Raw genomic sequence first — 24,264 nt, forward strand, 5'->3', positions numbered from 1 at the left:
ATTTAATGATACATCCTCAATCGCAACAAGATTTGAAATCTACCCATTAGTTGAACGAGAATGTGGATCACCACAACCGTTACATATAACAGAATACGATGATATCTATATAATATACGAATATGGTTTTGATATGCATACAGGACTTAAAGTAACAAGAAAAGAAGACAAATTTGAAGAAGAAAAATTTATAAAAATAAAACCACAGCAAATTATGTCAAATGCATACACAAGATATGAAGACGAAGAACATCAAAATTATTATTATGGTTTTGTAAACGAGAACACACATCTACAAATGAAAATGGACCTCTATATGAGTAATATATATTCACGCATTAGTCTACAGGCAATAGAATTCTATTCACAGATATGCGAACAAACTCGCAATATTCGACAATTGACACTAACACAAGTACAAAAGAATACACCACTATTAGGATACATCCTTACAGGAGATAGATCCATATTTGTGAAACAAGAAGGAGTCAATGTGATGAAAATGTACAAATGTGCAAAGAAATCATCACCACTATACGTACCACAAACACGTGAATGTTACGACAAAATACCAATACTATACAAAAATAGAGTACAATACGTACATCAACTAACACGACAAACATACCTTTGGGCGAAAACAGTCCCATGTTCACATAGTAATTTCGATCAACTGATCTCAATAGACACAGAAGGAACAGTAAGATACAGATTGACACCATATCCAATAAAAGTAGAAACAATATTAGAAACAATATCACCGGAAGAAATAGTACTTGATAATATGTTCAGCAAAGCAAGCCTCATTGAAAGTGGAATATTTAGCAAAGAACAATTAATACAAGAACGAAAAAGAGATTTACTACACGAATATATGAGAGATCGCGAAAAACCGCTTCAAGAAGCACAATCTGCTAACGCACAAAAGCTACTCGAATTAGAACAATTAGGATTATTACAAACATACAAAAATTATGAACATTCACTTAAATGGTTAAAAGACTTGAACATAAATGGATATAACTTTCAGATTGATCAACCAAGTATAAACTGGAAGGAAATTTTCGACGCAGCATGGCTGAAAGATCAGATACTATCTATCTTTGGTTGGCCATGGTACATACTTGAAAAGATGGCTATCATCTATGCGATGATGAGCATGATATTATTTGTAACAAACCTAATTATAAAATTCTACAACGCTTTTGCAATACATAAAGCGATTGGGAAACAAGCAAGTATAACAAAAATATTATTAACAGGAATTTTTGGAATATTCTCACAAACACTAACCCAACTAGTTGCACAAATACAGGAAGATGATTCCGACAATAATAACGACAATAATAATGATGATAACAATTCACATTACAGTAAAGGACATAATAATTCACGAATACATATTCAACATTTCAGAAGACATTCAACAGAAATACCAACATTAACTCGTAGAGATAAAACGACAGAAAATTATGTGGATACGAACTATAAACACTATAACACTACTATCCGCAGGACAGAACATGGTTTACAACTACGTACATTGGAGTCACCAACAAAGAAACAAGCACCACCACTACCAGAAAGAAAACATAAAACAGAAATATTAACGACAATAGACGAAAGTAAAACCCAACCACTACCGCCAATACCACCACAACTAATAACACCACCTCCAGCATACCAACGTTTGAGTAGTCTACCACCAATACCAATACCTGTACCAATCCCAAGCGCACCTACTATAGAACAATCGCACGCGATTAAACCGTATTCATATGAAACACAAACAACTCAACAAACACCATATGAAATCCCCCAACCATCAAATAATCAAAATAATCAACATAAACTCATACCAACTTCAAGACTTCTAGAGATACAGAATCCACCACCTATAGATTTCAATCAATTAAAATTAACAAACAACAAAATACAAAACCGTAGCTATAGCTTAGACATCCTCAAAAACGATCAGCCGCATACGAATGAGGTTACATATTACGATACTCATTCAGCGGATACATACGAAATTTAAACCAAACAATACTTTTCAGTAACAACTAACAACACTTATGCCATTACTTAGCCAAATTTTTCTACCTTCTATAAATAACGAACAAAATCTAAGGATTAAACCAGATAACAGCCTAACTACAAAATATATATCAATACGGAAACAAAATATTAAACAAACTGTTTGTAACAAACTTTTTGTAACATAAATATTAATAAACAATAAACATAATCTACATTAGACTAACCATGTTTGAGTTTTAGCATTCAACAATGGCATCGAACATGGACTACGAATCACCATATAAATCAGACTCGCCATTCTCATACGAAGTAGAGGACGGAGAACTAAGCTGTGAATCAGGCAGATCCAGCCCCGGAACAATTCGGGACTGTGCGTCTGAATGTGGAACACAGACTGAAAGTAACATGATAACAGATAACGAGAAAGTCACCACATTTAGAGTCGAACTGGAAAACAACCAGGAACACGTACCGACACCACAGGAGATAGCACGGAAAATAAACAACAAATTTGGTAATAGACGAAATCTTCAATCCTTTGATATCAGTAATAATAGTACTAGTAACATATCAGAACAAAGAACAAACATAGCTGTACATAGTTACCAGAACACAAGACCAAGACAAAACTATAACCAAAATACTAGCAACACATATATGTCACCACCTCTACCAAATTACCCCCCGCCAGTACGACCACCCCCACCATCAGACAATTACCCACCACAAAGCAACGTTAGACAACGTTTATTTACAAGACAAACAGTTCCAAATACTAACAATCTACGATTTCCATATGCGGTGACACCCCGCTCAAATAACAGAAAGTCTTTCTTCCACCAGTCGACAAATGAACAAACTCCGACCGAAACGGTAATGGAGACGGTCTGGTTTCAAGATAAAGACCCGAAAACACTAAGTAATCCACACGGAATAAATTATAATCCACTTTTATCGTACAGAAATTGGTCGGAAATGCCTTTTGATTCACGATCATACAATTTCTTCATCGCACCATTACATACACTGAAAGACCGTGTATCAGAATTTATTCCACCACTTCCGTCGGAAAATACAAACACTGTAAAAAGGAGCACGAAAAATATGGGCAGAGATAAAATACATCAATCTCTGTACCCCAAACTTAAGCAATTTTACAGTCTTACGGAACGCTTCCTCTATGATTACGATTATGAGTTCCGTTTACCAAGAACTTGTAATTTTGATTTCCTAGTGGCAAAAGCCTCTCAGGACCTTTCGGCGTATAGCGCATTCACACAGCAACATCAGATTTTTCAATTAAGCTTCAACCTACTCCACCCTACGCCAAAAGATGTACAAAGTAACAATTACAGAGTACATGAGACAAAGTTGATACATAACTTAATATATTATACATTCTTACGAGACAAACAATATACAGCTTCTAAAAGTTTCATACACATCAATGATCAATTGACTTCCCCGTACTTTTTAAACTACAGCTACAGAATAAAATGGAGCTATACAATAGGGACGTTGAGAAACTTCGATCCCATTAAAAATTATTACGTATTTCAATCCAAAGACGAACCAGAGCGACCGCTCATGGTTCCCTTAGAAGCACTCGAACCGTGCGAAGAATATCACGTTTACCACCTGACAGGGAGCGTGACCACTAAGGCGATCACGAATCGTTTAACCTTCAATAACGAAAGAAAGATACCACAGACAGAAAAAGAGATTTGTAACGCACTACAAGCATCGATAACGGAAACTCCTTTACAAGACGTAATTAACTTACTTGGATACTATCTTTCCAAAGACGAATATTTCCTGAAGGAATACAACCATTATTGTGAAAGGGGTAACTATCCAAAACAAAGAGAGAAACTGTAACAACAAAAGGAAAGTAACAAGTAACAATTCCCGGACTCAGTAGGTAATAGACTTCAATCTCCATCTATAACAGACTTTAATATTGATTGTTTGTAAATCCTTGCATATGTTTGTTAATCTTTATTATCCCAAATCTATTTCCCCAACTATTCAATCCATATTGTAGATCACTGAATTTGAATCATAATCTTTCAATTATAATACCATTAACCAAATTTATTTCTATCACTAGATATTAATCAGTTTGAAATAAACAGTATAAAACCAAAAATATGTTTTTACTTATACAAAACCTAACCTACTTTTTAAAACTGTACATGTAAATATGCAAAGATTTCTCCATAGTTAGTTATATGCAATGCAAACAGGCAATTTTGTAAATAAAGCAAATAGGCAAATAAAATGAAAAAAAAACAGAACAAACAAAACACATGAATAATATGTATAACATTTGAATAAATGACTCATAAGCCATGTTAACAACACTGTAAGTAACACAATACTATAGGACATGACATTTTTTCATAAAACAGATTATAACATATTGAATACCTTAATACAATTTACAATCTAACCATACAAAAGGTACATTACAAATTTATTATTTATAACAAACTCTAAATTTAAAATAGAGTAACATATACGAAACAGTCAGGTTAAAAACAAAAGAAAACAGAATTTTCACTCAAATCGAAATTTTCACATGCAAGTTTGTAAAAGTGACAAAACAAAATACATGAAATATATGTAACTCAAGCAGCTACTGTACGACGTTAGCTATAGTAACAACTAACAATCCAATATCATTGTAACAATTCACATAGAAAACAGTACTCAGATCTCGGGAAACGTTGATCCTTAGATCGTAAGCGCGCAGACAGAGACGTTAAATTAATTCATGAAGTTGAAGAAATAACTGTTAATTGGGATTAGGAAATTGTCATTCGTGTGCATACCCATTGCAAACTACTATAAGCGAGATCTGTAACCCTTTAAAAAATTCATAAGAGACTAGCAGCTAAATGAAAAAATATAGCAAAGTGATAAGCAGCATTTTCACAATCTTACAGACACGGAAAATGTTTCCTCAGTAACAACTCACAAATGGGCAATCGTAGAAGTATGACAAAATAATTGTAAGAACTAATACCATTAAAATAACTCATGACTTCAAACAGGGGCATTAATTAATACATGTTCAACTTCTATAACAAAATTAACAATCAGCATGGCCGACAAATCACATGTCACTGAAAACAAAAACGCTATTCGCCATTTCGTTGACATAATCTCCTGTATGTCACCACCAAAACCATAGCTTGTTCAATAACAATTAACACAAAAACATATAACATACATCTTTAAGTTTTCTTTCCAACCGGAAGGGATACTACGTATATCTAGAACATGTAGTGAATCTAAAAACGATTCTTAACATCTAACAGCTAACAGAAACAAACCAAGCAAACCAGGTAAGTCAGGTAAGTCGACGCCGGACATCAGGACGCCTACAACATCAACGACGGGCCTACCCAGAAGGATCTCCGCCCACTGGATAGTGTGGTGGTGGAATAGATACTTTTGTGGTTGTTGATGTTCACTCCTTGCTCTTTGGGTAACCGATGTTTCGGAATCGACTCACAGACGAGCCGATCTTCAAGCAACACAATCAAAAAAGAAAGAAAATCCTTCAGAGAGACTACAGAGAAATTAATAAACTATATTCTACTATATTCGATTGGAAGACTTTCAAAACAACTCTAAACCCCGGAAAGATGGAGTCAGGCATGACTTCCAAAAAGGAATACTTAATATTTGAAAGACTTTATTCAGAAAAAGACTGAAATACTCTTTCCTGATTGGATAAAAATGATATATTATTTTATCCTCCTTTCCCTTTATGTGTTTACCCATCTACCCTCTCTCAGCAGAAGAGAAAGTAATTCAGTCAGTACCAGTCACCTTCCTGATTTAATAATAGAGTATATTTCTCTCTCTCTACTCCGCTCTTGTTTTGTATTGAGATAAACGTTAGACCGTAGCATTGGGGCCCGTGCACCGTCTACTGAAGCTCAGATAGAAGAGTAACAGACTAGAGGAATAGAACTTTAGTTAGTCAGGTAAGCCTTAAGATTAACTAGTATTCTTGAGACAACCATAAGACAGTTCAGGAAGTACCCTAACAAAGGTAAGCTCTAGAACACGTCTTATTCTATAACCTAGGGTAGGGTTAGTTCAACGCAAAGGTACCACAAATCTTTACAAACTGAGCGTATTAACCTCTGAGACTCGCCAGGCTGGATCAGTCCATACAGTGGCATAATGTCGAACACTTCTTCAATGCCAGCATAATTAGGAGCAGAGTGCATTCCAGATTTCTCATCTGTTGGAGTTCCAGCTACAGAAATCTGAAAATGAACAGTCGACGAGTTTGACTTAATCACGATCAAAGCTCATTTTTCATAAATTGGCTGATAAAGTGGAAACTTTTCAACAATTTGTTCAACCTGTGAATCGTTGACCATGTGCGGTCTTCCAAACCCTCCAGCAGAAGCGGTGGTTTCGAAGGAGCCCAGACTTGTCATTGGGACCATCTTCTGGTCACTTCCGCTTCCCCCAGTGTTCTGTTGAGGCTGTTGACCACCAGCTTAACACACACACACACAAGTTAACAATTACACAACTAGAATTTAGCTCCACCATTTTTGTCAAAATCCGGATCGCAAAAATATGTTTTGCGTTGATTACGAAAAAGTAAATTTCTTTGCCATATTCAACAAATTGGCCTCAATTACTAAAGATCCTAGAAAAATTTATTTTGAAGTAGCATTTGGACTAATTTAAAGTGATTCTGTTGCAGTTACTGACGTCTTCACAAAAAAAATCTCATTCTTGTCCAAAGCATCTTTTAGATATTATAAAATTCGAGAAAAATAATGCAATTTATTTGCTTCCAAAAGTACAGCAATAAAGTTAAAATGCTTAAAATGCCTAACTTATTAGACAAGTCGCATTTGCTGTGACAGAACCAGCAAATCGAACACTCTTAAACTTAAAATCAACCCAACAAGTATGAACACGAAGTGAATAAAAATGCGCAATCAATTTTTGGTATTACCATATTTCGGTTATATTTATTTTGCTCATCAAATTATATCAGTAACCAAACCCATCTAACCGAATAGTGCTGTTGACGTCACTACATCCCCAGCGCCTCCTGTGTCTGCTACAGCAGCTGGAGCAGTATTAGCTACTAAGTTATTCCCACTGTTCACACCCACTAGGGGTTGAGAGACACTCCCTATCGGGGCATTCCTTTCTGTTTCCCCGGCTGGCTGAGTTTTCACATCCTCAGCTGGAGTCGAGACGCCACTGCGACCTATCCAAAAAGCAAGCCTTAGTAGTGAAAGCAACAAGCAGTTACAAAACTCTAAATTCTGTTGACTGAACCATCTTCCAAACATCCAGCGTAGAATTTTGAATGAAAAAGATTGCTTTAAAATTCTTTTTTTTTTCACGAGTTATCGAGGTTTAAATTATTTAAAACATTTGACTAATTTCAGTCGTTTTCGTTCACATTTTCCAAATTTTTTCTAAATTTCTTGTCAATTTTTCTACAAAAATTTGTTTAAAATGTTTAAAAAGTCTATATCGTTTGAATTTAAAATATAAAACAAAGTTGCTGAACAAATTGATCAAAAATCTTTCCTGATATGTTGGCCAAATTTTTCAAAATTCAGCCTTTTTTCCATCAAAAAGCACTTTTATAGTCTATTTGGTTCAAACTACCAAAACTACAAACCTCAAAACTGCTGGCGCAGTCTTCTCAAACTCTTAAAAAGCTAGCTTTAATTTTGCTTGCTATGAGAGCGTTCTGGAATTAAATATTTGCCGATTTTGTCCAAATTAACTAGATTATTCTCAAAAAGTAATCAATTACTTCTGATATTTTTAATTTTTGTCGAATTATGTGTTTCGCTAACCTTTGGAACAATTAAATGCTTCTAACGGACAACAGCAATACCAAGGCTTGTTTTAATTTTTCATTCGTGGATTCGAATTGTACCGGTTGCTGTTTCTTCTCTTTCTCAAAAAATTCTCGCTTTTTTGTTTCTTTTAAGTTAATTACCGGAATGCTATTACACCGAAACTATTTCAGTACTGCTCAACTACCGATAAACCTTTTTTACGTGCAAATGAGGACCCAGGAATACATATCTTATTCACGCAGCGGCTCAAAGTTTTAATGGCTTCAACAATCCGATTACGTATTTTTTTTAAATTTTGGGTTTTTATTTAAGGCTATTTTGTAGTTTCAATACTGAGTCTCGCTACTGACACGTCCAATTTGCTTTAAAAACAAAAACTAATTAATTTTTTGAGAGTTTGCCTCAATTTTACCTGATTTCAGTTAGATTGTAGCTCAGTTACAGCAGAGAGGTTGATTCAATTTTCATCTGTATTGAAATTTAGAGTCCATTGCGTTTTACAATTTCAGAAATAGTTTTTTGGCTTTGAGACTAAAAGTTTTCATTTCTCAAAATCTTTTATTTGTCCATTTATTTTATTTTCGTTCAATTGTCTTTCTTGTTTTGTCACATTTTTACGCTAATGACTGAACACATATCATAACAATGGCGTTGAAGGAAGGAGCAATTGAACATTATTGGGTTTTTCAAGGAATTGGTTATAAATTTAACGGCTTCGACAACTTTCTCTCGAAAAACTTGACTGAATTTGTGACTTTTCCTATATTTGTCTTTGTAGTATCATGGTATATTCAAGATAATGACAGGTCTCAGACTTCCTATGGCGGTATTAATGAACCTAACAAAAAGTTCATGTCCAAGATAATAGTTTTCATGGTTTTGAATTTGTTTGTTTTAAAGAAAATCATTGGTTTCGATCTAACTTCTCCGGCTATTTTATTCTTATTTTCTTATTTGGGCTTTTTTTATCATATTTGATGTTTGTCACATAAGCAAACTGAATACAAGTCCCATTGTTGTTGAATGCAGGCCAAATTATATATATTTAATTTTAGTTTAGTTATTAGCTTAGAATTTTAATGGCTCGGAAACTGACTTTTAGCAGGACTTTATTTTATATTTTTATTGATTTCAGTATTTTTTGTTCTTTTCTTAGTCTTAAGGCGTAATCTGGTTAATCAAAGGTATCAATGGCTTCTTCTGGAGTATAAAAGAACCCATTCAAAACTTTCAGATAGCTAACTGTATTCATGACTTTAACAACTTCTGTTGTTTGTTCGAAAGATATGTTCTTTTATCTGTTATCTTTTTGATATTTTGCCTTTTCGTTACCTAGTCTTCTTCTGTTATGCACTTCGTTTTGCAATTTGAATTTGTTAAAGGTTTTTAAAAAAATGTACATTGAGTTTTGGTTGCAAATGATGTTTGGTTTTGTTATTTGATTTTTCATTTGTCTTGTCCCGTCGTCTTGTAAATGGCATATCTCACAGGCAATCTAAAACGGCATTGTTTATTTAGTTTAATGGTTTGAGTTCAAAGCATTTTTCATACACCAATTATTTTTCAGATGAAAGAAAATTTTTGAACGTTTTCTGTCCTTCCCCCTCTAAAGACAATTAAATCAAAATTGTGGATAAGCGGGGTCGGAACATTATGTGAAAACGCATATGAGAGAGTATCCTTTTTTAACTATAATACCACAATACATACAAACAAAACAATTTGCTTCAAGCACCTGAGACTATCAAATTGCACGTAAAAAATAGGCAATCCAAAAAAGGCTGATAAATTGATCCAATATTAAAGAAAACGAGAAAAATGCTGAAAAACTAAAAAAATATTCTGAATTTTTCAACAAATTGATTAACAAAGATTTGCTTTGTACTGAGAACAAATGCAAGCAACATGTAGCAGAACATACAAACGAGCAATATACTTCTATTCAATTCTCATTAAAAGACGAACCAACAAAACTTTTCGTTTCACTCTCCAAATTTGTTGAAAACTTAAACCACTCTAATTTTTAACGCGTTTCAGTTTCTGCTTCAAATTTCACTCCAATAAAATTGATTTGCAAAAAAGAACGTTCTGCAATACTCCTCATCGAATCGTAAAAACACAAAAGCCAATAATAGGTCACTGGCGTAGCAATTAATTTTTAAAATATGTTAAGAACATTTGAGTGCCTGATAGCGTCTAGTGGACTTTGAAGAATCGCCTTTAAATTTTCCATTGGTTGTCACCTAATTTGCACAAAAAGATACCTAGTTTGCCTAATAACTACAAACATTTGCGTCGTTTAATCAAACTTTTGCCTAAAAAACTTATGTTATAGAAACCTTCATTCAAGTGATCTTTGTGGCTCTTTTCACTCTGCATCTCATCCAATTGGCTCTTCTCAAGAGCACCCTCCGCACTGCTGTTCACATACACCACAGCACCACTACCACTGCTAGCAGGGGGCACATACGGCTGCGACTGGATTACAATTGGCTGATCAGGTGCCTCAAATTGCCAGTGGTACCTGGAACCGAGCGAAAAAAAACGGTCAGAAGATACAAAGTTATATTTGTTTTTACCATTAAATTTTAAATGTAAACAACTGATGGTAAGGTGATTTGATCGTGATCGATGCTGATTTAAATTAAACAAAGGCCCTGTGTTTTTCCGCTTAATTAAAATTTATCAAAAGCAGTTTTTTCAGTAGTCGATAGTCAGCTCATTAGATTTTGTTTGGATTCTAATTCAGGACATGTCCTGATATTTTACCATGTCTCTTCACACTTCTTACGACTGTACTCATTAGACTAACTTGACGGGAAGGGGACTGTTGTTAGTGGCAATGACCATCTGAGTGTCTTCAGTGTCATTCAGAATGCACCCAAAATCAACCTCACTACAATCGAAGCTCAAATTGGGAAAGTTCACTTCTGCCACTAATTCCACCACTTCCTAAAAATACCCGACATTCATTCGACCACCATTTTTATATACATCAATTTGTTAAGAACAGTTCAAGAAAAAAACAATGTTTACACAGACACTGAAAAATGGCAATATTTAAAACAAATCTACTGTCAAATTATTTGTGGTAATTAATTCTATTTTGAGGTGCTGGGGTCGAAAACAAAAATGATCTTTTTAGATGCACAAAAAAAATCGATCGTATAGTATTATAGATACATATTCAATTCAATTTGGTAAGAATTTTAAAGACATTGAAGTTGAAAATAGACAGGCATAAAAGAATGCATTTTAAGTGCTCACGAACAGAAATTGAATATCATTGACGATCTCTAATTCTAATTGCAACAGTAATATAGACATATTGTAGCCCCTTTAATTTAAACCCTTCTTAATATTTCGCTTCTTCTGATCGGACTGAAATATATTAAGCTCTTAAACATTTATAACGCTCGTTTTGATGTAAATTGTATGTTCACAATCTGAAATGTCAACGCTACTGTTAAGGCATTAAGATTAAGATTTTATTTAGATAGATATAAATATCATAAACGGTGAAACAAAGCTCATGTACAAATAGATCGTTTATGCAACAAGGATGACTGAACAAAAATTATTCCTGGGTATCACAACCAATATTGTATAGAGTATCAACGCGGCGTATACGAAAGATTCTCAGGAACTAAGAGATCTCTCCGCCAGGAAACAGTGTTCTTAAAATTTTCCATAACGGAACCAATGATTATCATAGCGACGAATAAAACAAATGGGCAAATACTTGTAGGTATGTTATATTTATTCTAATTACACCATAGGATTTTTTCAAAAACTGACACAACTAAATGAATCTATCCTGAGCGACAAGTGAGGAGATCCAACTTGACGACAATTTAAAATCAGACAGATCTACGCTGAAATTAGACAGGAATATAGGCATGCATTCATTTTGTGCATAAAAGAACAATTTCAGTGATATGGACGCTCTCCAATTCTAAGGTGACATAGACGACATGTGTTATCTAAAAAACTTTCTCTAAGGTACATATAAACATACCTCAATGCTTTCAATAGCCTCTAACACGTTGTTCTGAAAAAGAAGACAGAAGCATGGGCACTCAGTCGTTTTTTTGGATATTGAAATTGATCCTCGTTTTAGATGATAATATTAATAGAGCAGTCTCAAATTTGGATGAACCGACTTTGGTAGTTTATATAGATTTGGACGGTACCTTTTGTGGGTGCTCCTTGTAAGAGAATGAGAGATTGCCCTCCACTCGAAGTGAGTTCCTCTCTGGACCAATTTTGCTACCGTCGAAGCATACAAGCCCTCGGTACTCCTGTCCCGCGTCCAAAATCATCTCCTAAAACAAATTTTCCAAAACAGTTCAAACAGTTGAGAGGCTTAGATAGGTTCAAGCATAATTAAACAATTGAAAGAGGGTTAACATGTTTCTTCAAACTATTCGCGCCACACTTAGTTCAACATTAGTCAGTCAAAGGAAAGTTGATTCTAGATAATGAATATCAAAGACTTATGCATATAAAACTTATGCATTGACCGATCGAAATATTTGACATAGAAAGACATGAGTGCTATTATTAGAAAGCCCATCAAGCGTACAACATTCAATCGAAAGTAATTTTTTTATTAAGTTCTTTTCGGGGAGTTATCGAGGTTTAGAGTTTTGTGAATATTCGGCTGATTTCCGTTGTCTTAGTTCATATTTATGTATAATTTGATAAAATGCTGGTCTGTTTTGTTAAAAAATGTTGAAATTGTCAACGATAGTGTTATTGACTTTATCTTTCAACATAGAGGAGAGTTCCTGAACTGTTTGATCCCACTTCATCATTAAAAATTAGGGTTGAAATTTTGAAAAATCAATTTTTTTCACGAACAATGGCAACAAAGATGCGTTTTTTACCCCATTTTGTCTATATTTGCCGGAAATACAGACCCACAAACTGCAAACATAATGGTTTTAAGCTGAAATCAAGGCTATTTTTAAAGACGCTTATTGAGTAATTGTTCTAGGATTAACGTTTTGTAGGCACACAGACACATTTGCCATTTGCTTTCAAACTGCTCTAGCGATTTTTCTCGCTTCATTTATTCAGTTGTTATGCTTTTGTCGCTTAGTCGAAATAGGACACAATGTTGGCTGACCTACAACTTCAATTTCTACTTAAAGTGGAAAGATTTCTTTATATGTAAACGAGTTCATTAACTTTGATTGCACTAATTTTCAAAAACGTTGTTATTTGCCAGATGTCCTTTTATTCTTTGTCGTTACTACGTCATTAGTTCGTCTTTGTCGTTACTTCGAGTAAAAGTTCTCATTTTTTTGTCAAATTGCATAGAAAGAGACAACTTTGCAGCAAAAGAAACTTACATTCTTTGCAGTAAAAAGAGCCTGTTTTATTTTGACAATATGTTGTTTTATTTTGCCAATATCTTGTTTTATTTTGCCAATATCTTGTTTGATTTTGTCAATATCTTGTTTCTTGATCCACATGCATAGATCGAAAAAAATATTGCTCATTCGATCTATGCATGGGGATTAAGAGACAAGATATTGGCAAAATAAAACATAGCTGGCAGATCGCCAGAAAATAGCCTCAATAGCTTCGTAGTTCTATTATACTCCCTGTCATACCTTAAACACATTAATGGATTATGAAGCAACTTAATGGATGTGATAACATTAACTAAAATAGTTTTGGAAAATTTGCGTTCTCATTTTTTCATGTTCTTTTATTTCATTTGAGCTTTTTGGCGTTTGCAGGGTCATATGACAAACAAAAGCAGTTTTCTTCAGAGCAAGATAGTCAGCTCATTTTGTTTGGATTCTAATTCAGGACAAGTCCTGATATCATTCAACGTCTGTTCACACTTTTTAAGGCCTTTCGAAATTGATGAAAAATCCTATTGCAGTAGTGAAGTTAGAAACTTCAAATTCAAAATGAAAGCAAAAAACGAGGAGTTTAGCCCGTATTAATCATTTCGTGTTCTTCAAACTTAGTTTCATTAGCGACAGATCCCATTGGCCTTCTTGTAAGACTTAAACAAACTTATTTAATGTTTCCAGCTTCTAGATCATGGTTTTTATGACTTTATCACTATGTATTCTCATAAAATGTGAGTGAATTTTCAATCTGATCATTTAGTCTGCATAATGCCAGACCCCAATGGCTTTCAAATGAAATATAAACAACTTTATTTAATGTTTAAAGTTAATGGCTTCGATTTTTTATGACAATCACTATGTACTCTCATGAAATATTCATTAATTCTTTTTTACTATTGCCCTTTGTAGTAGTTTTTTCATTGTGCTGCCTCCCGGTCAAATTTTTATATTGAGGTGATCCATAAATTTAAACTGAGCTTGCTTCCAATGCATTCAAGTATACAATTATAAAGAAACCCCCAATAAGACTATCAACACACACCAATTTCTGCCTGAGTGTTGAGTCCAAATGTACCAATGAGAAAGGCGGATCCACTTCGATGGTCGCCGTCAGGGATAGAGAAGACACATTCCCAATACACACTTCCTCCTCCATTCGGGTGGCATCATTTCCGGGCTGCAGGTCTTGACGGAATTGCAGGGACCTGTACACACACCAATACCAATTTATAAAGAGTTAGTTTTATGGGTGGGTAATTTCAGATCAGATCTCCTCCAAGGTCAAATACATGAATTTTAAATTAAGTTTTAAAATAGAAATTAGTGAGCATCAATTCATCTACTTAGTGAAAATCTAATTAATTACGCTCTCCATTGCTGTTAAGTCTTGTGGTGAGGGTCTTAACCCCTGTTATACTCCAAAAAGACAGAATACAGTCAATGGGAGGAATGGGAGCATTTTGAGAGTTATCTAACTTAAAGTACAGCACAATCTCATCTCAAGAATGAGGAGAACAGGGCGGACCATATGCCGAACCACGTGAAATTTATATTACTGATGAATGGAAAGGATCCAGTAAGAGTCAAAGAGAATAGCCTACCCAGTGAAGCCACCTAACCAGTGAAGTCAGTCAAAGGAAAGTTGATTCTAGATAATGAATATCAAAGACTTATGCATATAAAACTTATGCATTGACCGATCGAAATATTTGACATAGAAAGACATGAGTGCTATTATTAGAAAGCCCATCAAGCGTACAACATTCAATCGAAAGTAATTTTTTTATTAAGTTCTTTTCGGGGAGTTATCGAGGTTTAGAGTTTTGTGAATATTCGGCTGATTTCCGTTGTCTTAGTTCATATTTATGTATAATTTGATAAAATGCTGGTCTGTTTTGTTAAAAAATGTTGAAATTGTCAACGATAGTGTTATTGACTTTATCTTTCAACATAGAGGAGAGTTCCTGAACTGTTTGATCCCACTTCATCATTAAAAATTAGGGTTGAAATTTTGAAAAATCAATTTTTTTCACGAACAATGGCAACAAAGATGCGTTTTTTACCCCATTTTGTCTATATTTGCCGGAAATACAGACCCACAAACTGCAAACATAATGGTTTTAAGCTGAAATCAAGGCTATTTTTAAAGACGCTTATTGAGTAATTGTTCTAGGATTAACGTTTTGTAGGCACACAGACACATTTGCCATTTGCTTTCAAACTGCTCTAGCGATTTTTCTCGCTTCATTTATTCAGTTGTTATGCTTTTGTCGCTTAGTCGAAATAGGACACAATGTTGGCTGACCTACAACTTCAATTTCTACTTAAAGTGGAAAGATTTCTTTATATGTAAACGAGTTCATTAACTTTGATTGCACTAATTTTCAAAAACGTTGTTATTTGCCAGATGTCCTTTTATTCTTTGTCGTTACTACGTCATTAGTTCGTCTTTGTCGTTACTTCGAGTAAAAGTTCTCATTTTTTTGTCAAATTGCATAGAAAGAGACAACTTTGCAGCAAAAGAAACTTACATTCTTTGCAGTAAAAAGAGCCTGTTTTATTTTGACAATATGTTGTTTTATTTTGCCAATATCTTGTTTTATTTTGCCAATATCTTGTTTGATTTTGTCAATATCTTGTTTCTTGATCCACATGCATAGATCGAAAAAAATATTGCTCATTCGATCTATGCATGGGGATTAAGAGACAAGATATTGGCAAAATAAAACATAGCTGGCAGATCGCCAGAAAATAGCCTCAATAGCTTCGTAGTTCTATTATACTCCCTGTCATACCTTAAACACATTAATGGATTATGAAGCAACTTAATGGATGTGATAACATTAACTAAAATAGTTTTGGAAAATTTGCGTTCTCATTTTTTCATGTTCTTTTATTTCATTTGAGCTTTTTGGCGTTTGCAGGGTCATATGACAAACAAAAGCAGTTTTCTTCAGAGCAAGATAGTCAGCTCATTTTGTTTGGATTCTAATTCAGGACAAGTCCTGATATCATTCAACGTCTGTTCACACTTTTTAAGGCCTTTCGAAATTGATGAAAAATCCTATTGCAGTAGTGAAGTTAGAAACTTCAAATTCAAAATGAAAGCAAAAAACGAGGAGTTTAGCCCGTATTAATCATTTCGTGTTCTTCAAACTTAGTTTCATTAGCGACAGATCCCATTGGCCTTCTTGTAAGACTTAAACAAACTTATTTAATGTTTCCAGCTTCTAGATCATGGTTTTTATGACTTTATCACTATGTATTCTCATAAAATGTGAGTGAATTTTCAATCTGATCATTTAGTCTGCATAATGCCAGACCCCAATGGCTTTCAAATGAAATATAAACAACTTTATTTAATGTTTAAAGTTAATGGCTTCGATTTTTTATGACAATCACTATGTACTCTCATGAAATATTCATTAATTCTTTTTTACTATTGCCCTTTGTAGTAGTTTTTTCATTGTGCTGCCTCCCGGTCAAATTTTTATATTGAGGTGATCCATAAATTTAAACTGAGCTTGCTTCCAATGCATTCAAGTATACAATTATAAAGAAACCCCCAATAAGACTATCAACACACACCAATTTCTGCCTGAGTGTTGAGTCCAAATGTACCAATGAGAAAGGCGGATCCACTTCGATGGTCGCCGTCAGGGATAGAGAAGACACATTCCCAATACACACTTCCTCCTCCATTCGGGTGGCATCATTTCCGGGCTGCAGGTCTTGACGGAATTGCAGGGACCTGTACACACACCAATACCAATTTATAAAGAGTTAGTTTTATGGGTGGGTAATTTCAGATCAGATCTCCTCCAAGGTCAAATACATGAATTTTAAATTAAGTTTTAAAATAGAAATTAGTGAGCATCAATTCATCTACTTAGTGAAAATCTAATTAATTACGCTCTCCATTGCTGTTAAGTCTTGTGGTGAGGGTCTTAACCCCTGTTATACTCCAAAAAGACAGAATACAGTCAATGGGAGGAATGGGAGCATTTTGAGAGTTATCTAACTTAAAGTACAGCACAATCTCATCTCAAGAATGAGGAGAACAGGGCGGACCATATGCCGAACCACGTGAAATTTATATTACTGATGAATGGAAAGGATCCAGTAAGAGTCAAAGAGAATAGCCTACCCAGTGAAGCCAAACTTGATACATGTTGATAAGAAGCGTTCTAAAACATGTTAAATCTTGCCAAAATCTTGATATGGCACTTGCTGTGAAAAACATCACGATGTGTACAAACTTGCAAGATTTCTGCATGGGGATCAAGAAGCAAGATATTGGCAACATAAACAAGAAACGTTAACCATGTCAAGATGTTTCAAGTTTTGCAAGAGATCATGATATGTCAAGATCATGGATGTCTTATGGTGTATCAAGTTTCGCTTCACAGGGTAGTAATGGACGAATGAGCTATTCAGAACAGTACCTCTGACTGAAGTTGATGGCTGGTTCTATAAATTGGGCAGACACATCAACTGTCATGATTTTCTGCTTGCCTGTCTTCTTGTTGTAAATTGCCTGACACACCATACGCTCCCTCACCAATTTAGGGCTAAAATATTCTCACTTTGAATTCAATTACGAAAACAGATAACAAGAGAAAAATAAGTGAAAAAAACCGCTAAATGGTTGTTAGTAAGTAACACGAAGAGATAGTCACAATGTTCATTACTCCAAGGAAAATAACTTTTTTGACTGATGCTACCATTATCAACGGAGACTGGACCGCGAAACTATTGCTGTTGTTGGAACTCACCTATTGCAGAATCCTTCCAGTATGACATCCACACTCTCTCCTGGCTCTAGGGCAGCTCGATTGGGAGTGAGGGTGAAATGGGGTCTGGCCACTTCCACCTATGTAAATAAAAACATTCTTCTTTCACTCTGCCCAAAATGGTTCGAGGAAACCCAAAATCCCCAAATTGGTTTTAAACAGGATATAAAATAACGATTAATAAGGATAAAAAAGTTAAACAAAAGCTCATGTACATCTTAGCTCCCCTATTCCACCCTTTGTAAAATTCACCAATTCGGATTTAATCAACCGCAACATGAAAAAAACGCAGTCGTTTGACAACCCAGTGCTCGAACCCACGCGTAACCCACCCATAACTTGCAAAATAAGAATTACGAACCAGTGCAGCTAATTGCTTTTTCTTCTGTAGTCCAACATCATTTGGGTCATCGGCTGTATCCGGTGCTCGCTTTCTCTCCCTATCGAAGCCCAGCGTAGACCAGAATATCTGCTGTTGTCTTCGACCCACATTGGACAGGGTAAAAGCGAACTCGAACTTGCGGTTGCTTAAAAATCATTTTAAAAAAAAACATTATGTATTAGTAATGGTATATATACGCTTAGAGCATACAGCGCCCAAATCTTGAACAGCCCTAATTTCAACAAAAATTTTACTCATTTTTTTGCGCTCAAAGCTTATATATAATTACCTGTATTTAATTGATGAATAATAATTAATACTAAAAAAGAGTTCAAATTTTTGTTTCATTTCTCCATTTTCACACCTTTATAATGACAACAATAGCTTGGATACCTATTTATTATGCTAAGATAGATATATAAAACAACTGGATCCCGACAAACGGAAAAGATCCCAACAACTTGTAGCACCTCAAAAAGGCAAAATTTACCAAAGTTCAAAAGTCAAAACATTCACGAAATGCTACAACTTGGTGAGAGACCAATCCCTTAGAATATTCTGACAACTTGATGAGGTTTGGAAAAATTTCGACGACCATCGAACTCAAAGGCCGATAATTGTATTTCCTAACCAAAATTTGCTCTTGAGATCTAAGACAGGTGATATGGGTGGATCGGATACAATGGTGGAACCATGACCTTCCGCCGACAACTCCACCGTGATTGAACTGCTCTCCTCAATGTCAATCAACAAGCGGTCTTTAAATCTAGAAATGGGAAAGCAATCAATTATCACAAAACACACATCTTTTCCATTACTGTCCCCCATAAAGCCCATACTCGTCTATAATGCAAATTACAAAAATAAGGGTTTTGAAATAGTACAAAGCTAAAAGGAGACAGTGGGAACAGAAACAATGATATTTGGTCATTTCATATACAATATTTAATGGTAATGCAAAAACTATCTTTTTTAGCAGCAGAACATGAAAACTACTGCGAGTGCTTCACACTTTTCTATTTTATAGTTGAAACAACTCACAAAGAACATTCCAAAAATTCTCGAAGCAGGATTTTAGTGCTCAAAGAGAGTACATATATGGCCTATTACAAACAATAAATTTAATGGTAAATGAATATCAAAATTTGTTTAAACAATTTTACTCACTTGATTGAGTCGTCGAGGTATGCGACTACCCTGAGATCAATGCTCTGGCCAGGGGGGATGTGACCTAACTCTGGATCACAGTGCCAGGCGGAATTAGGTGCATGATGCAATCTAAACAACACACTATGCTTTAAGACTGTAAAGGAACATTTAAAAACTGTCCTCAATAAGATGCCATAAAGATAAGTCTCTTTGTCATTTGAACCTCTTTAAGTCTGGATAAGATCATGATGTACAGTCTTTGACAAAAAACTACGATATATTTTCCAACTTCTAAGATCGGATCTTTTCCGTCTGTGACCCCCTGTACGTTATGCGCCTCATTATGTAAAAATATAGCACGTGCGTCTGGGGGTGCTCCAACAAATGCTAGAACATGTTGAAAAGTATGAAATAATCAATAAAAATCAGTTTGGGTTTCTGAAAAGAAAATCTTCGAATGACACAGTAATATCGTTGACAGAATCAGTGAATAGTTTGTTAGAAGAAAACGAAACCGTTGTTAGTATATTCTTGGATTTAGCCAAAGCTTTTAACTCAATATCTCACAAAATTTTTCTCGAAAAAATTACTAAATATGGATTTAGTACGGAATCAATTGCAATGCTAGAATCGTTTTTGTCTAACAGAAAACAATGCGTAAAGAACGGCATACAATATTCGAACTGGGTGACAATAAATCACGGAGTACCTCAAGGAACAGTTCTCGGACCTTTAATTTTTTTAATATATATCAACGACTTCCCTGAAAAAATGAAAAAAAGAGAGGACGTTTTACAGTTTGCAGATGACACATGCATCATTTGTCATTCCAAATCCAATGAAAATCTCTTATGCGAAATTAACAGTGTATTTGAAAATACTGACAGTTATATGAGGCAAAATATGCTAACTTTAAACAGAGATAAAACAGAAATTGTGGTTTTTTCAAAAATGGTGAATCAAAAATTGAACAATTTCATTATAATGGAATTTTCATAGAGCCAAAAACAAGTTGTCGTTATTTAGGTATAATGATTGATAACAATCTAAATTTTGACATTCAGCTGAACAAAACATTAACAAAAATGGCAAATGCTATTAGGTCAATTTACTTAGTAAGACATTTTCTACCACTAAAAGCAAGAATCGTTCTTTTTAAATCACTTGTTTTGTCCCATCTCAATTTCAGTGCAATTTTTTTTCAATCGTTGTCGGTTATGTCACTTCAAAGAGTTAATAAACAAATAAATTGGGGAGTAAAGGTTTGCCACCTGCGCAAAAAGTTTGACAGTGCAAGAGATCTATTACTGAAAGACAAAATTTTACCAGGGGAGCTTTTCATTAAAAAAGTTTGTCTTCTTAAATTTTTTGACCTCCTCTCACAATATAAACAGAGTAGTCGAGAAACCAAAAACTCCTCTTTCAGGATTCTTGAAAAGTACGAATTGACCAAAAACTGCAGAACTGTCCAGTTTTTTCCAAAGAATAAGTGCCAATCCAAATGGAGTGACAGGTCACTGATCAGAAATTTTTCTAGGAAATGGAATAATTTGCCAATTGAAATCCAAAAAGAGAAAACTAAAAACAAATTTAAGGAAAAACTAAGCAGCGAAATGGTCAAACTGCATGAACGTGTTCCAATAGATAGACAAGTAAGAGGCTTTAGGAAATTTTTCTACTGAAGTATAAAGACCAAACTATTCATATATTTACGAGGCGATTTTGAAAATGTAAATATTTAACCAAACGTTCTTGTTGTGGTTATAACTTTAAATTTACATTTTTGAAGATTAAAAAAAATGCGTCCACTAAGCTGGAGGGGGGGGGGCACAAACGGAAAAGATCCCTAAGATCTTTGCTCGCGTTTCAAAAAAAATAGTTATCGTACCAGGACTTTATCACCACGTGTTAAGATTTGTTTACATACTCAGCTTAATAAGATCTTGCTAAGGCGTCAAAGTTTTGTCACCAAAATCAATATCTCGCACGTCTTACGGCAAGATATCAAGTTCCGTTTCATAAGGTTTTAGCTATGAAGCAACACTCTTATGACTTTCCTATAGTTCTTAAATATCAATGGCAATTATGACACATAAACCTCAATAAAACATCGAATCATAATTAATTGCAACCCTCCGCAAAAGCCAAAAAATTCTTGTTTCGCTTTTCGGAAATGTGCAAAATATCTTTATCACATGCCCGAGATATGTAATGTGAGTAACTTCTGGTTGAACAAGAATTCTTTGCGCTCTCCATTTTGATCTATTATTGACAGTTGCACTTAATACTGATCATCAGCTGAATTTTTGACTATTCAATTCATCTTCATATGCCCCTGATGCTATCAGATTTGGCATAAAACCAAAAAAAAATGACTATTCACCTAGTAGAGAAGTAAGCAGGAACTAGACTCTCATTTGATAAAGTTACTCTCTTGTGCACATTGTGTAGTACTGGGATTGAGCCATAGTCTATCTCGAATGTCGACGAATGCACCACAGGACCCTCTCCAAAACACTCGATTGTCGCTTGCTGAAACATATTAATAAAGACATACATTTTATCAGGAGTATTTAAAAAAAATGAAATCTATTTCAATATTTCTTGAACATCACGAGTTACTGTACAACAAAAAGCACGGACAGATAACGTGACCAATAGATTCCACTGGTTTACAAAAAATCCCAAGTATATTTGACGTCAATCAGACGATAATCAAAAAGTTGTTCAAATGTATTTGCGAAAAACCAGAAGCCAAAGATTTTTTTAAAAATGGCCCATCTTCTCGATGAAATGAAACACGTTACAATTAGAGCATTTTGATCACGTTTACAAGGCACAATACCGAGCCTCCTCGTCTACTCTTTTCTAGATTTTTTTTGCATTGTTGAATTATTTTGATAAACATTTATCAAAATAATTTAACAATGCAAAAAAAATCTAGAAAAGAGTAGACGAGGAAGCTCGGTATTGTGCGTTTGCACTTAAATGTTCCAACCCCGCTCAACCTCGTTTTTGATATAATTTTCTTCAAGTGAGGAAGCGACAAAAAACTTTAAACATTTGCATTTGTTGAAAAAAAATGTTTATGACCAGAATAGACTACGCGACAAGACCAACAACAACAATAATTGAGTAGCAAAAAAATTGTTACAAACCCAAAAAAATGAATCAATAATACAATTCCATGTCGCATTAGAGAATTTATGATGCCTGTCATTAGTAAGTCTGAGGGACAAAACAAACGCCAAAATACACAAGAAAAAAAATTAAGGCAAAAACTCAAAATGTAATTTTAAAGCAAATTTCAACAAAGTCAAAAAACCATCAGACTAAAATCTAAACCACGCAAAATCTATTGTATTGAACTAGAAAGCAGATCTGAGCTCTCCACAATGGGACTAGATAACCAGTCGCGGAAAAGAAAAAGAGGGGAAGAACTCAAAAAAAATTATCGATTTTTTTTGAAACAATGAAATCTCAAAAGTCATGGAAAACAAAAGATTTAACCTGAAAATTCTCAAAAAGTTAATTTTAAATCCCCAAGAAATCAACGTGTGCTGTCTTTGACAAGACTAAATCGTTGGACAGGACTGCAAAATAATTACAGATACAGTAAATGAGAAAAACTTACAGACAATATACGAAAACAAGGTACTGAAGATATTAAAACCATCAGCTATTATCTGAGTATTATAAATTATTATTTCAAAAAACTATCTGTAATAGGTCATTTAACAAGTAAGTGAAAGATTGTATGTGCTCGCTTGCGTCTCCATAACAAATCATTCAGACTTCTTATTAATGCGAATATCTCAAAGGATAACAAAAAGCACAAAAACTGATCACTTACAAAATTCTTAAGAAAACGCGTACTGCCCCAGATATTAAACATCAATTGAAAAATTCAACGCAAAAAAAAGTTGAAGGTTGAATTACAAGAAGGTGGATAGGACCTCTCGTTGATGAGACTGTTTCAAGTTGACAAAGAGAAGAACAAAAAGGGGAGAGCTCAAAAAATCTGAAAAATTTCAAAACACAGACAATCAAAAATATCAAAAGGAATAACTACCAACTGACGGCATTGAATAAGTTCATTAACTTCTGAAAATGAAGCCATTGAGACCTGTTATTAAACATAATAATTCTCATAACTACATGAAGAACAACAATTACCGGTGGGAAAAATGAGAAAAAAATTTTCTATATTATTTAAAAAAATAAGTTGATCAATGGACTTTTTTGGATATGGTAAATTATGGATATGGTAGATCATGGAAAACTTCCCGATAAGATCAAAACTAGCCTTTTTCTTGCCTTTATCAATGCGTGTCTTTTAGGAATGCAAAATTGGTCCATATTTTATCATAAAAAGCAAATTTGAATCAACATGTTGCAACAAAAAAACCTAAAATTGAACAAAAACGACTCTAAATGTGAACAAAATCAAACGAAAATATGAAGTGTTGACAAATATTTTTAATCCGCGATTACTCCTCAAATAAAAAGCTAAAAAACTCCTCAACATCGATTTTCTACGATGAAAATATCGATCGGCGAAAAATGACAGAACAAAAAAAAAGAAAAATCCCATTTGAGTATAAGTTCCTCCCTCCCACTAAGCGGGGTCGGAACAGTTTCGCCAATGAAATAAATCAAAT

General features: G+C 34.4%; 2 protein-coding genes across 7 annotated transcripts in view; one reads left to right on the forward strand and one right to left on the reverse strand.

Moving 5' to 3' along the window:
• The window catches only part of LOC142344835 (unconventional myosin-Va-like), a 380,102-nt gene that overhangs the window by 194,235 nt on the left and 161,603 nt on the right, over positions 1 to 24,264 (forward strand). The window lies entirely within an intron of this gene.
• Positions 1 to 24,264, reverse strand: part of LOC142345113 (hydrocephalus-inducing protein homolog) — a 236,409-nt gene that overhangs the window by 181,224 nt on the left and 30,921 nt on the right. Inside the window, exons 15-30 of the mRNA XM_075397198.1 lie at positions 21,987 to 22,135; positions 19,622 to 19,732; positions 19,086 to 19,220; positions 18,434 to 18,599; positions 18,055 to 18,152; positions 17,725 to 17,850; positions 16,799 to 17,030; positions 14,805 to 14,893; positions 14,322 to 14,484; positions 12,101 to 12,232; positions 11,926 to 11,958; positions 10,720 to 10,859; positions 10,247 to 10,431; positions 7,097 to 7,297; positions 6,426 to 6,565; positions 6,199 to 6,326 (exon numbers count right to left, since the gene is read on the reverse strand). Of these exons, the coding sequence (XP_075253313.1) occupies positions 6,199 to 6,326; positions 6,426 to 6,565; positions 7,097 to 7,297; positions 10,247 to 10,431; positions 10,720 to 10,859; positions 11,926 to 11,958; positions 12,101 to 12,232; positions 14,322 to 14,484; positions 14,805 to 14,893; positions 16,799 to 17,030; positions 17,725 to 17,850; positions 18,055 to 18,152; positions 18,434 to 18,599; positions 19,086 to 19,220; positions 19,622 to 19,732; positions 21,987 to 22,135 (2,228 nt within the window). The remainder of the gene's footprint in view (positions 1 to 6,198; positions 6,327 to 6,425; positions 6,566 to 7,096; positions 7,298 to 10,246; positions 10,432 to 10,719; positions 10,860 to 11,925; positions 11,959 to 12,100; positions 12,233 to 14,321; positions 14,485 to 14,804; positions 14,894 to 16,798; positions 17,031 to 17,724; positions 17,851 to 18,054; positions 18,153 to 18,433; positions 18,600 to 19,085; positions 19,221 to 19,621; positions 19,733 to 21,986; positions 22,136 to 24,264) is intronic.

The sequence above is a fragment of the Convolutriloba macropyga genome, chromosome 8 (assembly GCF_964194025.1).
Source record: "Convolutriloba macropyga chromosome 8, txConMacr16.3, whole genome shotgun sequence".
Taxonomy (NCBI): domain Eukaryota; kingdom Metazoa; phylum Xenacoelomorpha; order Acoela; family Convolutidae; genus Convolutriloba; species Convolutriloba macropyga.